This window comes from Oreochromis niloticus, linkage group LG4, assembly GCF_001858045.2.
Source record: "Oreochromis niloticus isolate F11D_XX linkage group LG4, O_niloticus_UMD_NMBU, whole genome shotgun sequence".
Taxonomy (NCBI): domain Eukaryota; kingdom Metazoa; phylum Chordata; class Actinopteri; order Cichliformes; family Cichlidae; genus Oreochromis; species Oreochromis niloticus.
Window position 1 is genome coordinate 33,294,645 of NC_031969.2, and position 27,136 is coordinate 33,321,780.

Here is a 27,136-nt window from a genome sequence, read left to right on the forward strand (position 1 = left end):
TTAAAATCACTACATTTATATTATTCAGCTTTTAAAATACTTCAGTCTGTAGCAGGATTTTGGTTTCATGATGTAAAATTAATAATTAATTCTAAAAATAAGTTAGTCATCAGTAAAAAAGTTGCTCCCTGAAAGCTGAAATTCCTGTTTAATACAGCGTGTTTGATGTGAGGAAGATCAGGTGACCCACATTGAGGCGTTGGGTGTGTTGCCAGACAGGAATCTGAGAGGTGTGTTTAATGCAGACAAAGAGAGGAAGGTTATTTATGTCTCAGCAGGTCTGGAGGTATGGATCTTACAGTGATGGCTTTCTACAAAGTGATGTGTTTGGCTGCTGGGCTGATGCTCCTGCCCCAAGGTAAGAGCTCTCTGCACACACCTGCATCAGGTATGACTCAGAGGGTGAAAACACTCAGGAGCACATCGCTTCATTTAAAGTGAGACTGCAGGAAAAGGAGGACTGGTGTTGTGTTTTAGGTTCATCTTTATCTTGGTTATGAAAGCTAAAACACAGATTAACCGTTCCTAAACCGTTTGGTTTAGGCAGAAGCTGAGAGGCTGAACTGTTCTCCATCCATCAGCATTTGTCTCACAGTTATTAGAGCTGCTTTATTTTATTTTAGCTTTGTTTCATTTTTTTACTTTCATTTTCAATTCAGTTTATTTTTTGATGATTTAATCAGTCAGTTTTGAGTCATGCACAGAGATTTATTCATGAGGCTATAAATGTTTAAAAAACTAAAAACGTTTAATAATGATTATTTGATGGTTGTTTATAACTTTAAAACTGCTCTCTGAGCGTATGACCGCTTTCTCCAGCTGCTGTCTTTACTACATGAATCGATCTAATGGCATCTGAAAAAAGAAACCGAAAGGATTATTTTTAATTTCCTCCAACAGTAAAAGTTTATTTTATAAATATTTCTCAATAAAATTAAAGCTACCCAGTCATTATTTAGTGTCGAGTTTCAGATTTAGTAAATATTTTAGATCGACTTTCATGATCATATCTCAGTCTGCACAATGTGGACTGGAGTGTTGTATCACTTTAGTTAAAATGTAAAAAATGTGTGTCTTTAATATTGAATTGGAAATATATTTAAGGGGAAAAGATGGTTGGCTTATTTCTTAAATTCAGTCATTTATGGGATTATTAGCTGCAGCTTTAACCAGCTGAGATGTTTCTAAAACAATTATTTAAATGAAAAAGTGTGACGGCTTGTGATGCGCATCAGTTTGTTGTGGTAGTTGAAGATGTGATAACAGGTTTAATTTGTCACAGCTCAGTGCAGGAATTGCGTTAGATTCTGATAAGGTGCCGCATCGTTTGTGTCCAAACTGGTTTAGAAGGTGAATCAGAACAGGCTCTCCCAGAAATGTTCTGAAAGACCTTTTCTATCGAACAATGGAGTAATTGTGGAGAGTGGAAAATGAAAAGATAACTATAAAAACAATGAGTGGCTGAGCTGAGAACACATATAAACATAAACACACAAAAAGATCAGAAAACTTTAAAGAAAAGAGTTCACTGATCTTTATCAGAAAACAACTACATGATAACAATCCTCTCAGAAGAGGTGGTAAAACCAGTCTAACTACAGAGATTGCATTTAACAGATGAAGGAAGCTGTCCACTGTTAATATTTATATAAAAAATATATATGAAGATTCTTCATAATAAATTCTATTTATTAACATCTTACTGAAAAATTAGAACACTCAAAATTAACAGGCTAACTTGCTTAGAATAGCACCTTCAATCTAGCCAAATAAAAAAAGCAGAAAACTAACAAACTCTTGGAAATACAGTCAAAACTAACCACGAATAATAAATGAACTACTTCAGGGCTCTAGAGTGCGACCAATTTGGTCGCAAATGCGAGCAAATTTTTCAATGGTGCGACTAAAAAAAATGTTTGGTTGCACCAGTGCGACCAATTGTTCGGGTAACAAAAAAAATAAAAAATAAAAAAATCTCTGCAACTCTCCGTGTGGTCAACAACAGACGCACATTATGCCCCTATCGTGGACTAAACCAATCAGAGATAGCCAGGGGACCCAGGCGCGGTTCTTCTTCACAGAAACACAGTGCATTTATTTACAGTGAAACAGACAGGGAAGTCCAACAATTCACTCAAAAGTGCAATTTTCCAACCGTGCTCGTCCCTTGCTCCCAGTGCGTTCCATGTTGTAACTCCCTTAGTGTGTGTGCTCCCCAACTCGCTTCTCCGCTCGCCTCTCCTGGAGGAAGAAAGAAAAATCCACTATTAGCCACACGCTAGCTGTGGCCCAGGCCCATAGAAAACAGGTCTTCCCTGGATCTGGCATCAAGCTGGCACTTCTGACTGACCGGTGTCATGGCAGAGTGTATGTCAACCAGATGTGGGCCAGGTCTGGCAATGATGGCACTGTTTATGTTCCTAGTTTCCTAGCACTCAGTGTAGAGAAAGTGTGTGATTGTTAGAAGACCCAGATGCCATGTTGCAATACTATACTGCTATGGTAGCCAACGTTTCAAATGCAGGTTTGACAGGTTTGTGAGTGTACACTTTATCCAAAACCTCGTGACGGTTTACTTATGTTTACCACTGGGTGGCTATAGCTAAGGAGGTAGAGCAGGTCACCTACTGATTGAAAGGTTAGTGGTTCGATCCATCCTCTAGTCTGTATCTCAAGATTGTGAATGTTTATGAATGTAGTTAGGGAGCACTCAGTGTAGAGAAAGTGTGTGATTGTTGTATAGAGCACTTTAAGGAATCCGGGAGACTAGAAAAGTGATATATAAGAGTCAGCCCATTCACTATCTGAACATGTGTCATGTTACTTGTGCACTGTTTTGCATGTTCTGGCACATGTTGTTATTACATGGCTTGATTAAGGTACACATTATTCTGACATCTGGGGCCAAAGCTGAAACTGTTCTGGGCCAGCACAGGGCCAGCAGTTTGTCTACAACTGGCCCGTGGCTGCACACAACTTACACATGGCCCACATACCACACACAATGACGGCCCTTTGGTGGCCCAGATCAGGTTTGCCAAAGGTAGTCCACACATGGGCCAGCACAGGATCACCAGTGTGTCTGCAAATGGCCTTGTGCTGGCCCATGTGTGGGCCACATCTGGGAAACCAGATCTGGGCCCCCACATGGGTCACCATTCTTTGCAGTATGTGTGCCATGTGTAAGGACATTGTGTGGGCCAGATCCAGGCCATACCAATTTTGCTACGTGGGTTGGAGGGTCTGCTAGTACAGTAACCTCACAGCAGCTGTGTTATTGATCAGATTATGTCATTAAAAATGCTCTAACAGCCCAGAGGTCGAGTTCAGGTAAAGCCAAACAGACAGCTAGCAGCTACAGCCCCTCCCCATGGGGACTGACTCACTGCTGGATGCTTTTAGCTAACCACAGATATTGAATTTCCCCACTATTATTACAGACAATGAACAAACCACAGACAGATGAATGCAGATTTTTTTGTTTAAACATTGCTTGTTTTCTGTGTTTCAGAGTCTGAGTCACAGCTGGATGGTAAGATAAAGTTTCTTTGTGTAATGATTTACTTTTATGTGTAATAAATCTTTAGTTTCATATGAATATTAGTTTGTGAGTGAACTGTAGACTCCCAGGATCACTGTGTCCTCACTCAGCAGTTTGTAATGCTGAGAGTTTACAGCTCATACAGTAATGCTCACTCTGTGTTTTAATGTCTGTCTTCAGTTTGTGGTCAGGCGTCTCTGAACACCAGGATTGTAGGAGGACAGGTGGCCCCTGTTGGCAGCTGGCCCTGGCAGGTCAGTCTGCAAAGATCTGGGTCCCACTTCTGTGGAGGATCCCTCATTAACAGTCAGTGGGTGCTGACTGCTGCTCACTGCTTTCAAAAGTGAGTGGCTGTAGTTCAGGTGGTAGAGCAGGTCATCTACTGATCGGAAGGTTGGTGGTTCAATTCCTGGCTTCCCCTAGTCTGCATGCCAAATATCCTTGGGCAAGATGCTAACCCCGATGCGTCCATCGGAGTATGAATGTGTGTGAATGTCAGTTAGAAAGCACCTAGGGTCTGCAATGGGTGTGAATGGGTGAATGCACAAGTTGTATAAAGCGCTTTAAGTGCTCAGAAGAGTAGAAAAGTGCTATATAAAAACCAGTCCATTTACCATTTACCGTTAATGAGGCTGAAGCTGCACACTAAACATGATTTAAAGAGATTATGGAGGGTCCTAATCTGGGGGCTCAGGGGGGTAAAAGGATCAATATTTATATATAAATATTTTTTTCAACTGTTCCTGAATTTTCTGTTAAACACATTGAATTTTCATGCAATGAAATGTATATATTATTAAAACGATCACTTTCAAATATTTAAAAGGGCAGAAAGTCAAACTTTTTATATGTTTTCATGTTTCTAACAATCACAACTGTGCACTGTTTGTGTCTCTCCTGATGATCTCAGCAGTGCTGTAAATGGTTTGACTGTGAATCTGGGCCTTCAGAGTCTACAGGGATCTAATCCCAATGCAGTGTCTCGGACAGTAACACAGATCATCAAACATCCAAACTACAACTTTGTTACCAATGACAACGACATCTGCCTCCTGCAGCTCTCCTCACCAGTGACTTTCACCAGCTACATTTCTCCCGTCTGCCTGGCAGCTTCAGACAGCACCTTCTACAGCGGTGTTAACAGCTGGGTCACCGGCTGGGGCACTATAGGAAGTGGAGGTGGGTCACTGGTTTGAACAGATTAGTATTGTCTGAGGATCCCTTTCTCTCTGAGGATGACAGCAAACAAACAGCTTCTCCAAAGTATCCATAAAGGAGGCCTTTGTCTGCTTATTTCATGATTCTGTTGCTGAAGAGAAGCCTAAATAAGTTTCAGAAACTATGATTTATGAATTGATAGAAAAGACACCAAATTTCTGAGCCAACCTCAAAGGAAATGTTTGTAAAAAAAAAAAAAAAAAAAAACTGGCCTCATGCAGTTTTGTTTTTGATGATAAACCTGTGCACGTGGAGGGGAAACAGACTTTATAAACACTAAAACATGGATTGAAATATTTGGGAAATGTCTGCAGCATCAAATACAGAGATACAAACAGAACATCAAAAACACTTTAAAGAACTGTTTGAGCATTTTTTTTTACTTTTAATCAGATTTGTCTGGTGGTTTAATATATACAGCTTTCTGTCTTGTGACCACTGAAAGTGGGAAATCTTTTGAGATAAAACCTATTCACCACCAGAATAAATGCCACGAAGTGGAACGATCCTTTGTTTACTGTTCTGGTTTGTACCTTTAATCTGTCACACGCTGTTTATTAAACAGATTTTTATTTTACCCCTTCAGTGTCGCTTCCTTCTCCACAAAACCTGATGGAGGTGGAGGTTCCTGTTGTGGGAAACAGACAGTGTAACTGTAACTATGGAGTGGGAACAATCACTGACAACATGATCTGTGCCGGGTTAAGTGCAGGAGGAAAGGACTCCTGTCAGGTGATTGTTGTTACCTGTTTGGCACATTTTCACCTTTTACAGATTATTCTTCTTAGTTTTTCAGGTGCACACAGATGCAGTCAGTTCCTTTCTATTTAAAATACCTGATCTGCCAAGAGAGACTATATCGAGCTGCGTGTAATTTACTAACAGAACAGATGCAGTTTTTTAACTATAACCAGGAAATCATATATGTGGCCCGGTCATGGGGAATGAGACAGGACACAGGAAGGATTCTTGGGTTTTTTATTTTCTGATTGCAGAAAGGCTTAAATTTAACAATAAATCGAGAGATCCCACGTTGGGGTTCCATGTTTAACAGAATGATAAAGTATGCCATATTTTAACAAATTCAACAGCAGGTTTTGAATTGTCACTAACCCAAAACTAGTGGAAGCAACCGTTAGGACACTTAACCACTGCAGGCATGCACTCACTTAACTTGGCTCACGAAGAACACTGACGTGGAGTCTCACACAACGATCCCGTGCTGAGGAGCGCTCACCCAAACTCTTAAGTAGCTCCCCGACGAGGCTTCATTAGCTACAGGTGTGGCCAGCCTCCAAATGGGACACACCCACCAAGCCTGCCTGAAACCCTATGCTCAGCCACACTCACAGACACGCCCACTTGCCTATACATACAAGCATGAAGAACACAAGAACAGCACAGTGCAGCAAACATACATCATATATTAAATCGGTCCATAACTGCTTATAGACCCAGGGTCGCTCAGATCCAGGTCCCTGACACAAGCGATGCGTTAGGACAAATACACATACAGGAATCATACAGCAAGCTAGCTCCCCTGCCAAACCACTTGTCAGTACGGCTCACAGTAAATGACTATTAAACACACACACGTGACGCATTTCAGAATCTCTGTGGAATGCCTCCCACTCACAGCGCTCTGTCTAGCTGTATCCCAATTCAGGGTCTGCAGCCTTAAAGTACGCAGCCTTAACAGTCCTCAAGGGCCGCGTACTCAAGGGCCGCGTACTCAAAGACCGCTAAGGACGGAAGTGTGAGGCTTGTGAAATGGGAAGGTCTAGCCTCTGCCCAGGTTGCCTAGCAACCATGATACTAACAGCTGGAAACGTTTCATGCAGCTTTGTTTGACAGAAATGAAGGAGAAAGCCTTTTGTTTATTTGTTTGTTTGTTTCTACATGAGCTTTGATTTGATAAGTATCTGAGGCTGAGACCACGGGACTGTGAAATCATGATTATTGGGCTTCATTTCTTTACTGAACACTCATTTTAAGATTAGCTAGTAAATAACAATTACCTAATGTTGTTCATGAGACTAAAGTCATCAGTACTTTGGTAATGTAAATATAATATGGCCAATATTAAAGTTATTATTTCAATCATTATTAGTTATTACAGCAGTGAATGAACTCTTTCAAATACTGAGCTTCAGTAAAGATTCAAGCTGCATTAATTTATATTTCCTGTCACCTTAAATCTTCACTTAAAGACAGGTTCCTTTGACACTGTATATATAAATGTATTATGTATAAGAGACAAATATTGTTGTTTTAATATGTTGGCATTACTAAATTTCTCTCAGTGCTTATGTCTGTGAAGGTTCTCATTCATCCAGGTCATCGTAGTCAAAGGAGTTTGCAAAGAAAAGCGTCTGGACTTCTTTAAGTTGCTTGAAGACGTTTCACCTCTCATCCGAGAAGCTTCTTCAGTTCTAAGGTCAAATGGCCGAGAGTCCCAGATTTAAACCCAGTGGGAGTATCCCCCCAAGGAGGGACAAAGGACCCCCTGGTGATCCTCTAATCACATGAGCCAAGGTGAACTGGGCGTTCATAAAGTCAGCAAAGAGGCACAGAAAAGAAGATCAGACACCAGCGAGGGAGGATAAGAAAGACAGACGCAACAACGTTGTCATCCCCTATGTAGCCGGTGTATCGGAGAAACTCAGGAGAGTTTTCTCCAAGCACGACATCCCAGTGTACTTCAGACCCAGCAACACACTCGGACAGAAACTGGTTCACCCGAAAGACAAAACTCCAAAACACAGTCTGAACAACGTGGTGTATGCTGTACAGTGCAGCGAGGAATGCCCAGACCTCTACATTGGAGAGACCAAACAGCCACTTCACAAGCGCATGGCACAACATAGAAGAGCCACCTCCACAGGACAAGACTCAGCAGTCCATCTGCATCTAAAGGACAAAGGTCACTCTTTCAAGGATGCCAATGTTCACATATTGGACAGAGAGGACAGATGGTTTGAAAGAGGAGTGAAAGAGGCCATCTATGTCCACTGTGTGTCCACTTGGGGGGATACTCCCACTGGGTTTAAATCTGGGACTCTCGGCCATTTGACCTTAGAACTGAAGAAGCTTCTCGGATGAGAGGTGAAACGTCTTCAAGCAACTTAAAGAAGTCCAGACGCTTTTCTTTGCAAACTCCTTTGACCTCTCAGTGCTTACTTTAAATAGCCATAAAATCATAACATTCTCTGTAAGATTAAGGTCAACTATTGAACAGCGTATATTTTAAAGTAAAGGCTTTAAAACCACGTTAGTACTAACATCGCTAATGTCACGTAACTTTGCTGACTGAATGTTTTATTGTTCTTTGTTATTAAACATTTGCACATAAATAAGTGACATAATATTTAGTACTTTTAAAAGTTTACTCTTCGGGCGCCACTCTTCCGCCACTTTTTCTTGGCAAAATTATCCACACCCACTGCCGCGCTATGCATTCTGGGATATGTTGGGCCACAAAGTCTACAACACCGCATCCTTAAAATTCAAGGAAATGAAGGACGTATTTGACGGCCACATTTTGAGCAGCCTTTGAATTGGGACAGCCTTCGTCAGGTCGCTGTGACTTAATCGGCCTTAAAATGTGGCCTTTAAGGCTGCAGACCCTGAATTGGGATACGGCCTATGTGTTCTAGTTTAAGGCGGCTCTTAAAGGGGCGGTATGCCCCCAAAACCCCTGATCTAGTCATCACCATGACAGCTCTACAAAAAGACCTCTGGTGGAAAGGTAAAAAGGTTAGTTGTTAGTTAGTTGGGAAAGGAACTCCCAGAAATGCATAAGCAGTTCACTCCTCTTACATTCCATCTTCTCACTGCGCTCCCTTTATAAACCCTGATGGTTCTGTTTTTTACACCAAACCTGAATTTCCGTTGGTCCAACCCATTAATAAATCTAACAGTAAATGTTTCTGCTCTCAAAGGCGGATTCAGGAGGTCCAATGGTGAGCAAGCAGAACGGTCGCTGGATTCAGGCAGGAATTGTCAGTTTTCGGGAAGGTTGTGCTGAGCCGAATTTTCCAGGGGTCTACACAAGCGTATCCCAGTACCAGGCCTGGATCAACAGCCAGATCTCCTCCAACCAGCCGGGCTTCATGACATTCACTTCCACTGGGACCAACGGTGACCTCAGTGTTACCTGCACAGGACTGCTACGAGTGCCAACCACCACCACCACCATGTCTACAAACACCACACTTTCAAATACCACCACAGTTCTAACAACCACAGACCATCCAACAAACACCACAAGACCTACAAACACTACAATTCCAAAAACCAACAACCGTCCAACAAACACCACAAGACCTACAAACAACACACTTCCAACAGCGATCAACCGTCCAACAAACATGACCAGCACTACAAACAACACACTTTCAACAAACACTGCAATTCGAAAAACAACCAACCGTCCAACAAATACATCCACATCTACAAATACAACACTTCCAACAAACACCACACTTTCAACAAACACCACACTTTCAACAACCACTAACCGTCCCACAAACACAACAAGACCTACAAACAACACACTTCCAATGAACACCACACTTCCAACAACCACCAACCATCCAACAAACACAACAAGACCTACAAACAACACACTTCCAATGAACACCACACTTCCAACAACCACCAACCGTGCAACGAACACGACAAGACCTACAAACATCACACTTCCAACAACTATCAACCGTCCAACAAACATGACCAGCACTACAAACACCACACTTCCAACAAACACTACAATTCCAACAACCAACAACCGTCCAACAAACACCACAAGACCTACAAACACTACAATTCCAACAACCAACAACCGTGCAACAAATACATCCACATCTACAAACACCACACTTCCAACCAACACCACACTTCCAACCAACACCACACTTCCAACCAACATCACACTTTCAACAACTGCAAACCGTCCAACAAACACCACAAGACCTGCAAACACTACAATTCCAACAACCAACAACCGTGCAACAAATACATCCACATCTACAAACACCACACTTCCAACCAACACCACACTTCCAACAACCACTAACCGTCCAACAAACGCAACAAGACCTACAAACACCACACTTCCAACAAACACCACACTTTTAACAACCACTAACAGTCCAAAAAACACAACAAGACCTACAAACATCACACTTCCAATGAACACCACACTTCCAACAACCAACAACCGTCCAACAAACACAACAAGACCAACAAACATCACACTTCCAATGAACACCACACTTCCAACCACCACCAACCGTCCAACAAATGCATCCACATCTACAAACAACACACTTCAAATAAACACCACACTTTCAACAACCACCAACCGTCCAACAAACACCACAAGACCAACAAACACTACACTTCCAATAACTTTCAACCCTTCAATAAACATGACCAGAACTACAAACACCACACTTCCAACAAACACTACAATTCCAACAACTATCAACCGTCCAACAAATACATCCACGTATACAAACATCACACTTCCAACCAACACCACACTTTCAACAACTGCAAACCGTCCAACAAACACCACAAGACCTACAAACACTACAATTCCAACAACCAACAACCGTGCAACAAATACATCCACATCTACAAACACCACACTTCCAACCAACACCACACTTCCAACAAACACCACACTGTCAACAACCACTAACCGTCCAACAAACACAACAAGACCTACAAACAACACACTTCCAATGAACACCACACTTTCAACAACCACCAACCGTCCAACAAACACCACCATACCAACAAACACCACACTTCCAACAAACACCACACTTTTAACAACCACTAACCGTCCAACAAACGCAACAAGACCTACAAACAACACACTTCCAATGAACACGACACTTCCAACAAACACTACAATTCCAACAACTATCAACCATCCAACAAATACATCCACGTTTACAAACATCACACTTCCAACAAACACCACACTTTCAACAACCACTAACCGTCCGACAAACACAACACGACCTACAAACAACACACTTTTAATGAACACCACACTTTCAACAACCACCAACCGTCCAACAAACACCACCATACCTACAAACATCACACTTCCAATGAACACCACACTTCCAACAACCAACAACCATCCAACAAACACAACAAGACCTACAAACATCACACTTCCAATGAACACCACACTTCCAACAACCACCAACCGTCCAACAAACACAACAAGACCTACAAACATCACACTTCCAATGAACACCACACTTTTGACAACCACTAACCGTCCACCAAACACCACAAGACCTACAAACAACACACTTCCAATGAACACCACACTTTCAACAACCACCAACCGTCCAACAAACACCACAAGACCTACAAACACCACACTTTTAACAACCACTAACAGTCCAACAAACACAACAAGACCTACAAACAACACACTTCCAATGAACACCACACTTCCAACAACCAGCAACCATGCAACGAACACGACAAGACCTACAAACATCACACTTCCAACAACTATCAACCGTCCAACAAACATGACCAGCACTACAAACACCACACTTCCAACAAACACTACAATTCCAACAACCAACAACCGTCCAACAAACACCACAAGACCTACAAACACTACAATTCCAACAACCAACAACCGTGCAACAAATACATCCACATCTACAAACACCACACTTCCAACCAACACCACACTTCCAACCAACACCACACTTCCAACTAACGTCACACTTTCAACAACTGCAAACCGTCCAACAAACACCACAAGACCTGCAAACACTACAATTCCAACAACCAACAACCGTGCAACAAATACATCCACATCTACAAACACCACACTTCCAACCAACACCACACTTCCAACAAACACTAACCGTCCCACAACCACAACAAGACCTACAAAGAACACACTTCCAATGAACACCACACTTTCAACAACCACCAACCGTCCAACAAACACCACCATACCTACAAACATCACACTTCCAATGAACACCACACTTCCAACAACCACCAACCGTCCAACAAACACAACAAGACCTACAAACATCACACTTCCAATGAACACCACACTTCCAACAACCAACAACCGTCCAACAAACACAACAAGACCTACAAACAACACACTTCAGATAAACACCACACTTTCAACAACCACCAACCGTCCAACAAACACCACAAGACCAACAAACACTACACTTCCAATAACTTTCAACCCTTCAATAAACATGACCAGAACTACAAACACCACACTTCCAACAAACACTACAATTCCAACAACTATCAACCGTCCAACAAATACATCCACGTATACAAACATCACACTTCCAACCAACACCACACTTTCAACAACTGCAAACCGTCCAACAAACACCACAAGACCTACAAACACTACAATTCCAACAACCAACAACCGTGCAACAAATACATCCACATCTACAAACACCACACTTCCAACCAACACCACACTTCCAACAAACACCACACTGTCAACAACCACTAACCGTCCAACAAACACAACAAGACCTACAAACAACACTCTTCCAATGAACACCACACTTTCAACAACCACCAACCGTCCAACAAACACCACCATACCAACAAACACCACACTTCCAACAAACACCACACTTTTAACAACCACTAACCGTCCAACAAACGCAACAAGACCTACAAACAACACACTTCCAATGAACACGACACTTCCAACAAACACTACAGTTCCAACAACTATCAACCATCCAACAAATACATCCACGTTTACAAACATCACACTTCCAACAAACACCACACTTTCAACAACCACTAACCGTCCGACAAACACAACAAGACCTACAAACAACACACTTTTAATGAACACCACACTTTCAACAACCACCAACCGTCCAACAAACACCACCATACCTACAAACATCACACTTCCAATGAACACCACACTTCCAACAACCAACAATCATCCAACAACCACAACAAGACCTACAAACATCACACTTCCAATGAACACCACACTTCCAACCACCACCAACCGTCCAACAAATGCATCCACATCTACAAACAACACACTTCAAATAAACACCACACTTTCAACAACCACCAACCGTCCAACAAACACCACAAGACCAACAAACACTACACTTCCAATAACTTTCAACCCTTCAATAAACATGACCAGAACTACAAACACCACACTTCCAACAAACACTACAATTCCAACAACTATCAACCGTCCAACAAATACATCCACGTATACAAACATCACACTTCCAACCAACACCACACTTTCAACAACTGCAAACCGTCCAACAAACACCACAAGACCTACAAACACTACAATTCCAACAACCAACAACCGTGCAACAAATACATCCACATCTACAAACACCACACTTCCAACCATCACCACACTTCCAACAAACACCACACTGTCAACAACCACTAACCGTCCAACAAACACAACAAGACCTACAAACAACACTCTTCCAATGAACACCACACTTTCAACAACCACCAACCGTCCAACAAACACCACCATACCAACATACACCACACTTCCAACAAACACCACACTTTTAACAACCACTAACCGTCCAACAAACGCAACAAGACCTACAAACAACACACTTCCAATGAACACCACACTTCCAACAATCACTACAATTCCAACAACCAACAACCGTCCAACAAACACATCCACATCTACAAATACCACACTTCCAACAACCACCAACCGTCCAACAAACACAACAAGACCTACAAACATCGAACTTCCAATGAACACCACACTTCCAACAACCACCAACCGTCCAACAAACACAACAAGACCTACAAACATCACACTTCCAATGAACACCACACTTTCAACAACCACCAACCGTCCAACAAACACCACACTTTCAACAACCACCAACCGTCAACCAAACACCACAAGACCAACAAACACTACACTTCCAATAACTTTCAACCCTTCAACAAACATGACCAGCACTACAAACACCACACTTCCAACAAACACTACAATTCCAACAACTATCAACCGTCCAACAAATACATCCACGTTTACAAACATCACACTTCCAACCAACACCACAGTTCCAACAACCAACAACCGACCAACAAACACCACAAGACCTACAAACACCACACTTCCAACAAACATTACAATTCCAACAAACACCAACCGTCCAACAAATACATCTACATCTACAAACACCACACTTGCAACCAACACCACACTTTCAACAACCACTAACCGTCCAACAAACACCCCCATACCTACAAACATCACACTTCCAATGAACACCACACTTCCAACAACCACCAACCGTCCAACAAACACAACAAGACCTACAAACATCACACTTCCAATGAACACCACACTTCCAACCACCACCAACCGTCCAACAAATGCATCCACATCTACAAACACCACGCTTCCGATAAACACCACACTTTCAACAACCACCAACCGTCCAACAAACACCACACTTTCAACAACCACCAACCGTCAAACAATCACCACAAGACCAACAAACACTACACTTCCAATAACTTTCAACCCCTCAACAAACATGACCAGCACTACAAACACCACACTTCCAACAAACACTACAATTCCAACAACTATCAACCGTGCGACAAATACATCTACATCTACAAACACCACACTTGCAACCAACACCACACTTTCAACAACCACCAACCGTCCAACAAACACCACACTTTCAACAACCACCAATAGTCCAACAAACATCACAAGACCTACAAACACCACACTTCTAGCAAACACTACACTTCCAACAACCATCAGCCGTCCAACAAACATGACCAGCTCTACAAACACCACACTCCCAACAACCACCAACCATCCATCAAACACCACCAGACCTACAAACACCACACTTCCAACAAACACTACAATTCCAACAACCATTAACCATCCAACAAACACGACAAGACCTACTACAACACACTTCCAATGAACACCACACATTCAACAACCACCAACCGTCCAACAAACACCACCACACCTACAAACAGCACACATCCAACAAACACTACACTTCCAACAGCTATCAACCGTCTAACAAATACAGCCACAACTACAAACACCACACTTCCAACAGACACAACATTTTAAAAACCATCAACTATCCAACAAACACCACCAGACCTACTAACACCACACTTCCAACCAACACCACACTTTCAACAGCCATCAACCATCCAATATAAGGTTTTGTTTTTATTACAAGAAATAAATAGTTCAAAGGTTAAAACATGTTACAAGATTACAAGGTTTAAAGGTCAGATTAAAAACAGGTTAAATAGAGATTTACTAAGAACAAGGAAATCATATATATAAAGATCAAACAACGAAATAAATCAAGAGCATGAGAAGAAATTAAACCAGCTTAACCTCCTAAAACCCGAACTCTTCCATGGCATGCATTTTTAATTTCCCTTTGATATTTGGGCATATTGGGGCCTGATGAATGTAAAAACAAAGAATTACCAGATGTTTTTACCTGATTTTTGCTTCTAAGAAAAATGAGAGCCACCTATGAGGATGTTCGTTTAAAGTTTCGATAGAACAGTGGCAGTATAATGTCCTCATAAGTGAATATTAGTCCCTTGTAAATTGAGTATTTTGGTTTGATCTCCACATATGTGAACACCAGGTCCTAGTAGGTTAAAGTAAAAGGCTAAGTTTTAAAAATAAAATATGGATTAAATAACATAATGGTGAATAACACATTTAAACAATTTTGAGTGGACACTGGAACTGTATAAAACAATAACCGCAGTAGAGCTTAAGCATTGTCACTGTAAGGAGGGAATTCTCCTTTAATAAACAGTAGTGGTCCTCAACAGTATAGAAATAAACACATGATAACCACATAAATGACTACAAGCACATGATCAAGGTTATTTACGGAAGCCAGAGAGTGAAAAACAATTTCTTGAGTAACTGTTTCTGAAGTTAAATTCTAAATTGAACTTCATTTTTGTTTGATAAATGATTAATTGTTTCTGAAAAATTACATATTAAACTGACCTTTTTTACCTGATATATTTAGAGGATAAATATTAAACTGACTCTTGTTTTTGTTTGGTAAAAAGTTAATAACTATAGAGTTAACTGCTAATTGGGTTTTGTATTCTGTTTTCTTTAAGTTGATTTCTGATATCAGGAAAAAAGTATAGAATTAACTGGTGGTTTTTTTATATTTGTTTCTGCATTCTGATCATTTTAATTGATTTTTTATTAGTTGGTAAGCAGTTGATTTTGGGATACATTTCTGTTATTGATTGATGACAAGTTAACAGTCTGGGGGTTAGCTGTTTTGTTTTTGCATCTGATCTTAGCATTTTGATCTTATAATTGATTTTGTCAGATTGATAATAATAAACAGTTCTAAAATTAATTACTACTCTGTTTTTGCCATATGATTTTCTTTGATTGATTTTTATCCATCCATCCAGTTTCCGCTTATCGTTTTCAGGGTCGCGGGGGGTGCTGGAGCCTATCCCAGCTGTCATAGGGCGAGAGGCGGGGTACATCCTGGACAGCTCGCCAGTCTGTCGCAGGGCTAACACACAGAGACAGACAACCATTCGCGTTCATATTCACTCCCGCATTCACACCTATGGGCAATTTAGATTATTCCATTAACCTATCGCCACAAACTGCATGTCTTTGGACTGTGGGAGGAGGCCGGAGTAAGGAACCCACAAAAACACGCAGAGAACTCCACACAGAAAGACCCCGGCCTGATGGTGGAATTGAACTCAGGACAATGCGGTAATGGTGCTTACCACCGTGCTGCCCCTGTTTGTATCTGTTTAATATATAGATAATTGCGTGAGTCAATTGCTAAATTCATTTTCTTTTTTTTTTCTTTGATTTTGAGATAATTCCTGTTGAGTTGTTTGTTAAATTGAATCTTATTTTTTGTTTCAGTAATTTATTATCGAGTATTGATACAGATTCTTTGGGGGTTTATTACTACATTCATTTTTGACATTGTTGCTTTTATCTTTTATTAGTTTATTATAGTGTGTTTGTTATTATTTACCAGCTGGGCTGAACAGATCTGACTTTGATTGCTTTAACTCTTTCACGTATAGTGGTCACTACAGTGGACAGCTATTCAAAGGCTGTTTTCTTGTATTTGTGTCAGTGTTGATGGTATACTTGCAGATAAACCACTACATTGGACACTGATGTGTCACTCCATACCCTGTGTAAGTGGACATGTAAAAATCTCTTTGCAAAGTACATGTTTAAAAAAATAAGTTCAACAATCGTTTTCATGCCTAAAGATGAATAAAAATTCTTAAGAAAAAAATCCTGATTGAGGTTGTCATAATTCATGCATGAAAGGTGTGTCTAGAATCTGTCACAGTCTGGGTGAGGCAGACTGTAAGAAATGAAGAAGGTGGACCCAAGTGCAGACACGCAAAATAACAAAACTTAATATTAACTGAAAACGAGACATTTATTAAAGCTAGACTAAGAGATACGACACAAAGCCAAAGGCAAAACTAAATCAATCAGGCAAAACCGAAACTGACCAGAGCCAGAGCAAAGGTTTTACAAGAGAACATGGAGCTTATGAAACACTCCAAAAAAAAAAAAGTCTACAAAAGACACTGGAGCTCAGGGAGCAGTTTATAAACATTTCAGGGGGCTGACCTGGAGGCCAACGACACAGGAGTTCAGGACCGAACAGTTCAGGTTGCCGGCCACGTGGAAAGTGGCAGCAACTGAACAGTTCAGGAGGACGACTGCGGAGTCCGTGGTGGCGACAGAGGGGGTCCGGAGGACAAACATGTGGAAGACTGTTGATAGGTTCATAGCATAAACCTATTCGCTGGAACGTTGAAGACAATGTAATATGACAATGATATTTCTAAGCATAAATGACAATCCATTATATAAACCTGACATTTCCCCCTTTGACAGTTATGCTAGAAAAGTCCCCAGTTATGAACACCTCATGTGTCAATGCAAACATTTTTATACTCAGCATACGTCAATCACCCTAAATTACTGTAAACGCACACAGTCTGACAAATATATTAGCAGTTATCCAATTTCTCATTGATCTCATTCAATGAGAAACTGCATCCTACAAGTGAACAAATGAATTGTTAATAGTCAAAACAAGAAATTAACATTTTCAAAAACACCCCAGCTTGGTGGTGCTCCACCTCTAGACATGTAAATCACATGTCTCTCTGCAGAGTGGTTCAAGTTCTGCAGGGTGTCATAAATGTCTCTTCCAGTTGTTTCCATCACTGTCCATAGGACCAGAGTCCAAATGTATGTAGAATAGACATTCAAACATACCAGGTGGTTTTGTTGCTTGTCAACATGGGTCTCAGCTATCGTGAAAGCTGCAGACCTCTTCAGCACTCTACTTTTATGGCCTCTGCCAACCCCCATCACCTCACTTCAGGCCTCTGTCCTTTGGGGGATATTTATGACTCCTCCATTGTCCATTCATCTCTGCAGGAAAAATCCTCTATGGAAAGGGTGCTGGATCCAGTCGTCTTACTGCTGTTATGATCCCAGCAGTCTTCAGTGTGCCATCGTATGTACAGTACAGTGACACAGCATTAGGTGATGTTCATAGGAAACTGCTGTCATCACCACCATAGCTTCTGGTTCCTATGCTTTTCACAGAAACATGATGGCATCCTTGGACTCCTTCTGCGCTGTCGATTGAGCTTGGCACGCTCCCCTCATCCTTCAGGTGCCCGTCTGTTGTCCACAATCTCCTCTGTTCTCCTCAAAAGTTCTTTTCACATACACAGTGAAGTTGCAGCTTGCTGGAAACACAGTGCCATTCATCCAATCAGTCAGGATGATGGGTTTGCTCTTCTTCTCCGATGCTGTTTGTCCACACTGCTGCTGCTTGCTGGGACTCTTTGCTCAGGACTTCGCTGCTGTCTCTTTGTCTGCCATGTTATTGCTCTTTGGAACTGCATTCCTTGTCTTCAGGGAGGAGTGAGAGCTCGCTTGTGAGGTTGAGGGACACATGGTGCTGTAAACAAGTTAGCCAGAAACTTGGCCTGAACGTTTCCAGTGATGTTAAACTATAACTTTCTTCTGACTGCTGCATGTGGAAAATTGATTCAGGTCTGCTTTTCACCTGAAAGTGACAAAACTAAGACATTTTCATTATTATCATCACTGCTTAACCAACACACATCTCTCTCTCTGTTTTGTGAACTCTCCTTTCTTAAAAGCAGAAAATGAGATTGTAGTTGTTCTTGGCTGATAAACACAAAACCTTTTTCCTATTATTATTTTTCATCTACAATGTAAATTTTATCTCTTTTTTATTCTTTTTTTTCTTTACAATAACTGGTGACCTGCAGAATTCACCAGAGCATAGCTTAACTGCTGCTGATGTGGGCTGGCCTTCTCCACACACTCTTCAAAGCTGCTGTGTTTCCTTAAAACTTCTAACATTTGAATCTAAACATTTTACAGCAACCAATTTACCCTCAAAATCACAATTTTGTATGAGAATATAAATATCTCGCACTGCCGGGAGTGAATTCTTGCATGAATGTGTCGTCTCCCTGTGAGGCAGTCTTACTTGCTCGGGAACCCATGATAACAACAACAGCTGACGTCACAGACCACGCGCCTGACACAGACGTACACAAACAACACAAAATAGGCCTGTAACTTGTCCCAGCCTGCGTGAACCCGCACGGCTGTTGCACTCCTGGACTCGCGTGTACCCGCGCAGTCACTGAGCTGCACCTGCCTGCGTGAAACTGCACAGCTGTACAATTAAGGAGCCGTCGCTCTCTTTTTTATAAGCCTGCGACTAACCGCACGGCTCAGGTCCGCGTGAACCCGCGCAGCTATAGCGCTCTTCTTTGTATAGTACTTACTTAGTGTTGCTCTTGCATTAATCTCGAATCCTGTCAATCATCATCCAGCGAGGAGAAAAAACAGACAGCTAATCCACCGGCCCGATGACGAATTCTCACGTCTCGGGACTTTACTACAGGAACTTCTATACGTCCTGGCTGACATCTTTCGGCGTGTCTCTTTTTCCCCTCGGTGAATGTCAATTCTAGGGTCGAAGGACCAATTAATGATAGGTTCATAGCATAAACCTATTCGCTGGAACGTTGAAGACAATGTAATTACACAGCAAAAGCATTGAACACCAATCAGAGCTCTTTATGATTCTCGTATACGAGGGAGACCAACTGGACAAACGCCGTTCCTTCGCTTGACCCCAGTTGTTCTCGTCCGCTCCCCCGTAACACTGCTCTTTTATTGAGGTTACATGAGTATGCATAGGTTCATTAACATACGACGTCTACATACACACAAAGAGTAACTTGCCTGTGCGTTGTGTAAGTATGTGTGTGTGTGTGTGTGGGGCGGGGGGGGTCAAGATGTGACCCCGTGAAGACTCCCCAACGCTGGTGCCAGGAGTCTAACGGTCCATCTAAACAAAAGGCTCTTATACTTAACCAGATACAGAGTAGGTGTCCTCCTATACCATAAATCAGTAAGAGCAGATATAACCTTTCCTGACCTTAAGTTGTGTGTGCATGCCAGAGTGCTCTGGAAGGCACACAGAATCTCCACAGGCTACTAAGGATCAAACCTCTACCAACATGATTATAAAACTCGAAGCATATACAGTGGCTTGCAAAAGTATTCGGCCCCCTTGAACTTTTCCACATTTTGTCACATTACAGCCACAAACATGAATCAATGTTATTGGAATTCCAGGTGAAAGACCAACACAAAGTGGTGTACACGTGAGAAGTGGAACAGAAATCATACATGATTCCAAACATTTTTTACAAATAAATAACTGCAAAGTGGGGTGTGCGTAATTATTCAGCCCCCTGAGTCAATACTTTGTAGAACCACCTTTTGCTGCAATCACAGCTGCCAGTCTTTTAGGGTATGTCTCTACCAGCTTTGCACATCTACAGATTGAAATCCTTGCCCATTCTTCTTTGCAAAACAGCTCCAGCTCAGTCAGATTAGATGGACAGCGTTTGTGAACAGCAGTTTTCAGATCTTGCCACAGATTCTGGATTGGATTTAGATCTTGACTTTGACTGGGCCATTCTAACACATGGATATGTTTTGTTTTAAACCATTGCATTGTTGCCCTGGCTTTATGTTTAGGGTCGTTGTCCTGCTGGAAGGTGAACCTCCGCCCCAGTCTCAAGTCTTTTGCAGACTCCAAGAGGTTTTCTTCCAAGATTGCCCTGTATTTGGCTCCATCCATCTTCCCATCAACTCTGACCAGCTTCCCTGTCCCTGCTGAAGAGAAGCACCCCCAGAGCATGATGCTGCCACCACCATATTTGACAGTGGGGATGGTGTGTTCAGAGTGATGTGCAGTGTTAGTTTTCCGCCACACATAGCGTTTTGCATTTTGGCCAAAAAGTTCCATTTTGGTCTCATCTGACCAGAGCACCTTCTTCCACATGTTTGCTGTGTCCCCCACATGGCTTGTGGCAAACTGCAAATGGGACTTCTTATGGTTTTCTGTTAACAATGGCTTTCTTCTTGCCACTCTTCCATAAAGGCCAACTTTGTGCAGTGCACGACTAATAGTTGTCCTATGGACAGATTCCCCCACCTGAGCTGTAGATCTCTGCAGCTCGTCCAGAGTCACCATGGGCCTCTTGGCTGCATTTCTGATCAGCGCTCTCCTTGTTCGGCCTGTGAGTTTAGGTGGTCGGCCTTGTCTTGGTAGGTTTACTGTTGTGCCATACTCCTTCCATTTCTGAATGATGGCTTGAACAGTGCTCCGTGGGATGTTCAAGGCTTGGGAAATCTTTTTGTAGCCTAAGCCTGCTTTAAATTTCTCAATCTTTGCAGTTATTTATTTGTAAAAAATGTTTGGAATCATGTATGATTTCCGTTCCACTTCTCACGTGTACACCACTTTGTATTGGTCTTTCACCTGGAATTCCAATAAACTTGATTCATGTTTGTGGCTGTAATGTGACAAAATGTGGAGAAGTTCAAGGGGACCGAATACTTTTGCAAGCCACTGTATGAGTAGATATTTCTAAGCATAAATGACAATCCACTATATAAACCTGACAACTGTAGGATTACTCAAGTTGGACTAGCTGGTATATAATAGATGGTATATACATCCTAAGGTTTTAAAAACTGAGCTTTAAAATGATTAGTGGTAATAAAAACCAAGAGAGGCCGACAGCGATCACTGACTGTTTTTATGGGCTTTTTGAGATTAAATAGAACAAGATACAAAGCATTAAAACACGATTAAAGCAAAATACCCCTATTAAATGCAGGGTAGTTTGGGCCCGGAAGCAGGATTCAGCACGTCATCACTTAAAGACCAGATAGTTAAAGAATTGAAAAGGGCAGATAGGGGGGGTGGGGCATTGAGAACAAACAGTTTGTAGAACTGGGGGAATATATATAGATGAGAACCAGAAGGAGCATGTTTAAAAGAGTGGTCCTGCTCCTGAAATTCAGATACTTTATCTCCAATATGAAGGACATTGCCTGGTCAAAAATGACTCCAAGGTTCCTCACAGTGTTACTGGAGGCCAAGGTAATGCCATCCAGAGTAAGAATCTGCTTAGATACCATATTTCTAAGATTTTTAGGGCCGAGTACAATAACCTCAGTTTGATCTGAATGAAGAAGGAGAAAGTTAGCGGCCATCCAGGTCTTTATGTCAGTTTAACTAATTGGTGTGTGTTATCTGGCTTCATGGACAGATAGAGCTGGGTGTCATCAGCATAGTAGTGAAAATATATATTATGCCTTCTGATGATACTGCCTAAGGGAAGCATGTATAATGTAAACAGAATTGGTCCTAGCACTGAACCCTGTGGAACTCCATAGTTGACCTTAGTGTGTGAAGAGTAGGGATGGGTATCGTTTAGGTTTTATCCAATACCGGTGCCAAAATGGTACTTTTGAAACAGTGCCAGTGCTTAAACAGTGCTTGAACCAGTGCTTAAAGAATGGATAACAAAAACTTTGTCCAAAAGCCTCTCATGTTTAGCTGTTTTTTTGTAAAAAGATAACAATGTTAGCCTTCTCTGCAGCTATAGGGCATATATGGTATCACTCTTTGCTGGAAGAAGTGCTTAAACAATGGAAGAAACACAAACTTTGTCCAAAAACCTCTCATGTTTAGCTGTTTTCCACTTTTTCTTTGGTCATTTTAACCTTTTTGGCCAGGGTGAAGGGAGTATCTGCCATCAAACAAGAAGCCAAACCTTTGCACATTATCACCTTAGAGCACTTGTTGCAGGCTGCTGAGTTTGCATCTTTTGCTGTGAAGTACAGCCAGACTTTTGACCGCTTTGCCTTGGGCATTTTTAATCTGTAGCTCTGCTCTAAAAGAACGTACGTACCTGGGCCCGCCTATTATCCTTGGGAAGGTAAAATGATTGGCTAGAATCCAAAGTGTATGACATCTCAGGGAAAAAAAGCACCGAAATAAAGCACCGAAATGTGCGCTGCTTTTCGGTCTGGTTAAGCTTCAGGAGGTCTGTTCCTCTGGCCAGCAGGCTCGCTTCTAACCTTGGTTGAGCTCTGTCCTTTGCAGGTTCTCTGTTCTGTCAGCCATCAGTGGCCAGAGCCTGAATGCAGAAACTTCTCTCTCCTGCCTGTGCAACTCTCAGCCTTTGCAGCCTCTGTGTCTGCCATCTTCACACAGGCTCTTTTCTCTCCTGTCTCGAAACTCAGTCTTCACACCTCTCTCTTCTGTCGGCCAGCAGCGGCCCCGCTCCACTGTGGCTCTTACCTCACATTTTTAGTCTTTCAAGGCTCTCTGTTGTCTAAGGGACTTGGAAAGAAAAGTGTTTGGACTTTAAAATCTTTAAGTTTCTTGAAGACGTTTCATCCGAGAAGTGACTTCAGTTCTAAGAGCAATTGGTGGAGACTCCCAGATTTTAATCCCTACAGGAGTGTCCCCAAGAGGGACATGAACCCACTATTGATCCTCTGCCTAATAACACAAGCCAGGGTTTGAGAACAGCTGTGGGTCACAATCAGCCAAGATTTCAGGTGAACCCATTGTGAAACCTAGCCCCACCCTATCAGTCATCTGGGGCAGGATCTCCAAACTAGATTATAGATGGCAGACAGTTGGTGTCATAAACCACCGCTTCTGTTCAAAGATGGCCATTCACAGTGGACATAGATGGCTTCTTTCACTCCTCTTTCAAACCATCTGTCCTCTCTGTCCAAAATAGAGGGAACCTTTTCTGCCCGGTGTCATTCCCTCTAAGGCAGAAGGAAACGGAAAAGAACACACATGTACAGAAAGGTCTTAAAACACATGGTTAAATTGGCAAAGATGTACTATCAAGAAGGTCAGACACGAACTAGGGAGAATCCAAATGACAAACAGCACAACACTGTCACATTGGAGAAACCAAACAGCTGCTTGGCACAACATAGAAGAGCCACTGCAATGGGACAAGACTGTACATCTGCATCTAAAGGTCATAGGTCACTCTTTTGAGGGTGCCAATGTTCACATTTTGGACTGAAAGAAGCATCTATGTCCACTGTGAATGATCATCCTTGAACAAGTACAGGCAGTGGTTTACAACACCATCTGTCTGCCACATGGGGTCCAGCCCCCCTGGGGTAATCAGCTCATACCTGGGTTGCCCACTGCCTCTGGTCCCCTGGCACTTTGGCCCTTGGCTGTGGGCGCACCGTCCAGGGCCTCGCTCTTCCCCCTGCTGGGGTGAGCGAAGAATTGCCGTCAGGATGTGTAACCTCAAGTCTTCAGCAGTCTTAGGGAGCTGCAGACATCCCGGGTCTCCTAGGTTTTCCCCTTGGCACAACAGAGCATTCAGACCATGATTCTCCTTGCTGTCGGACAGGACAGGTTAAAAAACAGTAGCCCATTTTATTAGATACACCTTGCTGGTATCGGGTTGGACCCCTTTTTCACAAGGAAAAATGTCTTTTTCCTGTTTTTGTACCTCACTCCCAACTGCTCATAGTAGATTGTTGGAGGTTTTTTCATGTGAAAAGGAAGTTTTTGCTCCTACTATTGCCAAGTGCAAGCTCCTAGGTGTTGTCTGACTGTTGGTTTTTCTCTGTATTATTGTAGTTCTTTACTTGACAGTATAAAGCACCTTGAGGTCACCGCTGTTCTGATTTGGTTCTAAAATTTAACTGAATAAAGACTTCTCAACCTCACCAACCCCCAAATGAGCACATAAACAGATCTATACCAAGTTTATTCTCACTAAGAATGACAGTGACAGCATTGTTTGGGGTTTCGAAGAAAAGATCGAGCGTCTGTTCATTCATGTTACATTTTTTGTTGTTATTTTTTAATGTCAATAAACCTGCTGTGTGTTTCAGGTGTGTATAATCAAACAGCCAATTCCTTGCAGAGCGTTTAATAACCTGCCGGCCTTTTACAAAAACTCTCATACAATCTCTTTTGAATTCATTTGTTTATCATCTATTGTCTCCTTTAACCAGAGGAATTGTTTCATCTTTAGGTCCTCTCCTGGCACAATGACGTTGCACTCCTGCATACCTGCAAACTCACCTGTGCTCTTACTGGTAGATCCAGTTTGCTGACAGACATGAAAGTATTATTCCAGGAAACCATCTTTCACATAATGTTATCATTACCATGTTTCCTGAGAACCAGTTTTCAAAAATTCACTCTTCACCCTGTAGGCTAGATGGTGCTCCCGTGATTATCCTTAATCAGAAGGATGGTCTGACATCCAGGGACTGAGTTGCAAAAGATGCAGTTTCTCTAATATGCAGTGTGATGATACATAAGGGTTTCTGCAAAAATAAAAAACACAAAATAAAAATAAGATCACAGTATAAATGAGGAAAAAAGTCACAGTGTTTGAAGCCAGATTATGAACCACCTAAACTGTTCAGGTAGTGAATGACTCGTAAGAAGTAGCTACGTCAAATCTGCATCAGCGTAGCAAAACAGAGGTATTATGGACATAATAGATGTGACACACCCCAGCGTTAACAAATAAAGGATGGCCTTTCACTCAGCCACTGTTTTTCATGGTCAGCCTGGGAGAAAGCCACGTCAGTCAGCTAGGCTGCAATCCCCTGACTGGGTGAATTTACCTGAACAGTTTATTTGGTTCATAATGTGGCTTCAAACACTGTGACTGTGTTTTTCATCTTTAGTGTGAATGCTGATAAAAGGCCCTGGGACCATTTTGTGGCTTTTTTGTTTTTCATTTCCAAGCCATTTGCACTGTGTTGAATGGAATATAGCCAAATTTTCCAAAAAAATGTTTGGTATAATTTTATTTTAAAATTTAAGTCTGACTTCCTTAAATTAGCTTCAGTGGCTAAGCTAACAATGCACATCCTCTAAAGGCCCTAGGGCCGTTTTGTGCCCCATTGAAACCCATTATAAACGCTATTTTTCATTGCTCGATCATTACAACTAATTTAAGTGGCATTGTCCAACCTTCGGTGAGATGTTGCAGTCCGGGCCTTAAAATTGTACTTTTTTATTTGTCCACCAGGTGGCGCCCTTTTTTCATTTTTGAGCATTGAACAAACTCAAGCCAAAAATTCAGGTTTTGAGCGTGTCTTTCTGCTTTAAAAACTGGAAAAAAAGAGTGGTATTGTGTGTCACTATCGATGACCTTTATATTTTTTTTAAAATATGAAGGTCTTTATGCCAAAAAAAAAGAAAAAAAGACACAAACACACTTCTTTTTTCAAAAGTATTCAAAAGCTTTAGAAAGTATTTTCTCTCAGACGGCCACACTGCAATACAAACAAATTAAATATAAAAGCATGGACCAAAAGCAAATTAAATTTGATTTTTCCCTTCAAAATAATTTTCTAAATACAGCTGCGGTTGAATGAACTATGACCCGGAGGTAGTCATTGATGGAAAGCTAAGAAACCGCATTTCAAAATAGATGCGCAATGAGCAGAAAATGGAGCTTCTATCATCTCACACTGTCAATCGATCGTGTAGCGACAACAATAATTTGCAAATTGTGAGCGAAGGGGAGATCAATGGGAACAGCTACAGGATCATTTCGACAAACTGACGGACAATGACGAGGCTCCGGAAGCAGCGTACAGCGTCTGACTCGGCGTGTGTCAAATTGCGCACAGTGAACACTCCGCTCATGCTTTCGGAGGTACGAAAAGCGCTGATGTTTTTGTTTGAAAAAGTGAAAAATAAGTATCGCTACATTACCATAGAGTTTGAGGGTTACAACAAAAATGTATATTTTTAAATCTGAAGGCGGGACGTTGACGTCACAACGACTTCCTTCCGGTGTGTCTTGTTTACGTCCTCT

At 41.8% G+C, this 27,136-nt stretch overlaps 2 protein-coding genes across 2 annotated transcripts; one reads left to right on the top strand and one right to left on the bottom strand.

Moving 5' to 3' along the window:
- The first annotated feature begins 273 nt into the window (after window positions 1-273).
- On the top strand, window positions 274-4,570 carry LOC109201872 (serine protease 27-like). Its single transcript, XM_019357593.2, has 4 exons — window positions 274-358; window positions 3,512-3,532; window positions 3,722-3,934; window positions 4,455-4,570. The coding sequence occupies exons 1-3, from the start codon at window positions 289-291 to the stop codon at window positions 3,886-3,888; spliced, it is 258 nt and encodes an 85-aa protein (XP_019213138.1). The 5' UTR covers window positions 274-288; the 3' UTR covers window positions 3,889-3,934; window positions 4,455-4,570.
- Window positions 4,571-8,709: 4,139 nt separating this feature from the next.
- On the bottom strand, window positions 8,710-26,964 carry LOC109201866 (uncharacterized). Its single transcript, XM_019357580.2, has 9 exons — window positions 26,861-26,964; window positions 24,468-24,547; window positions 14,770-14,826; window positions 14,368-14,683; window positions 13,774-14,283; window positions 12,881-13,689; window positions 12,053-12,631; window positions 10,334-11,911; window positions 8,710-10,063 (listed from the first exon to the last, which is right to left on the bottom strand). Exons 1-9 carry the CDS (start codon window positions 26,962-26,964, stop codon window positions 8,805-8,807), a joined length of 5,292 nt encoding a protein of 1,763 aa, XP_019213125.2. The 3' UTR covers window positions 8,710-8,804.
- Between the last annotated feature and the right edge of the window lie 172 nt (window positions 26,965-27,136).

Bases quoted from the DNA above. Each gene is read 5' to 3' on its own strand.
- LOC109201866 (XM_019357580.2), bottom strand. From the start codon at position 26,964: ATGAGCGGAGTGTTCACTGTGCGCAATTTGACACACGCCGAGTCAGAC. The intron at 24,548-26,860 runs GTAGCTGTTCCC...TCACCCCAGCAG, and splicing joins CAGTTTGTCGAAATGATCCT to GGGGAAGAGCGAGGCCCTGG. The intron at 12,632-12,880 runs GTGTGGTGTTTA...TGTTGTTTGTAG, and splicing joins ACGGTTGGTGGTTGTTGAAA to GTCTTGTTGTGTTTGTCGGA.
- LOC109201872 (XM_019357593.2), top strand. From the start codon at position 289: ATGGATCTTACAGTGATGGCTTTCTACAAAGTGATGTGTTTGGCTGCT. The intron at 359-3,511 runs GTAAGAGCTCTC...TCTGTGTTTCAG, and splicing joins GCTGATGCTCCTGCCCCAAG to AGTCTGAGTCACAGCTGGAT. The intron at 3,533-3,721 runs GTAAGATAAAGT...GTCTGTCTTCAG, and splicing joins GTCTGAGTCACAGCTGGATG to TTTGTGGTCAGGCGTCTCTG.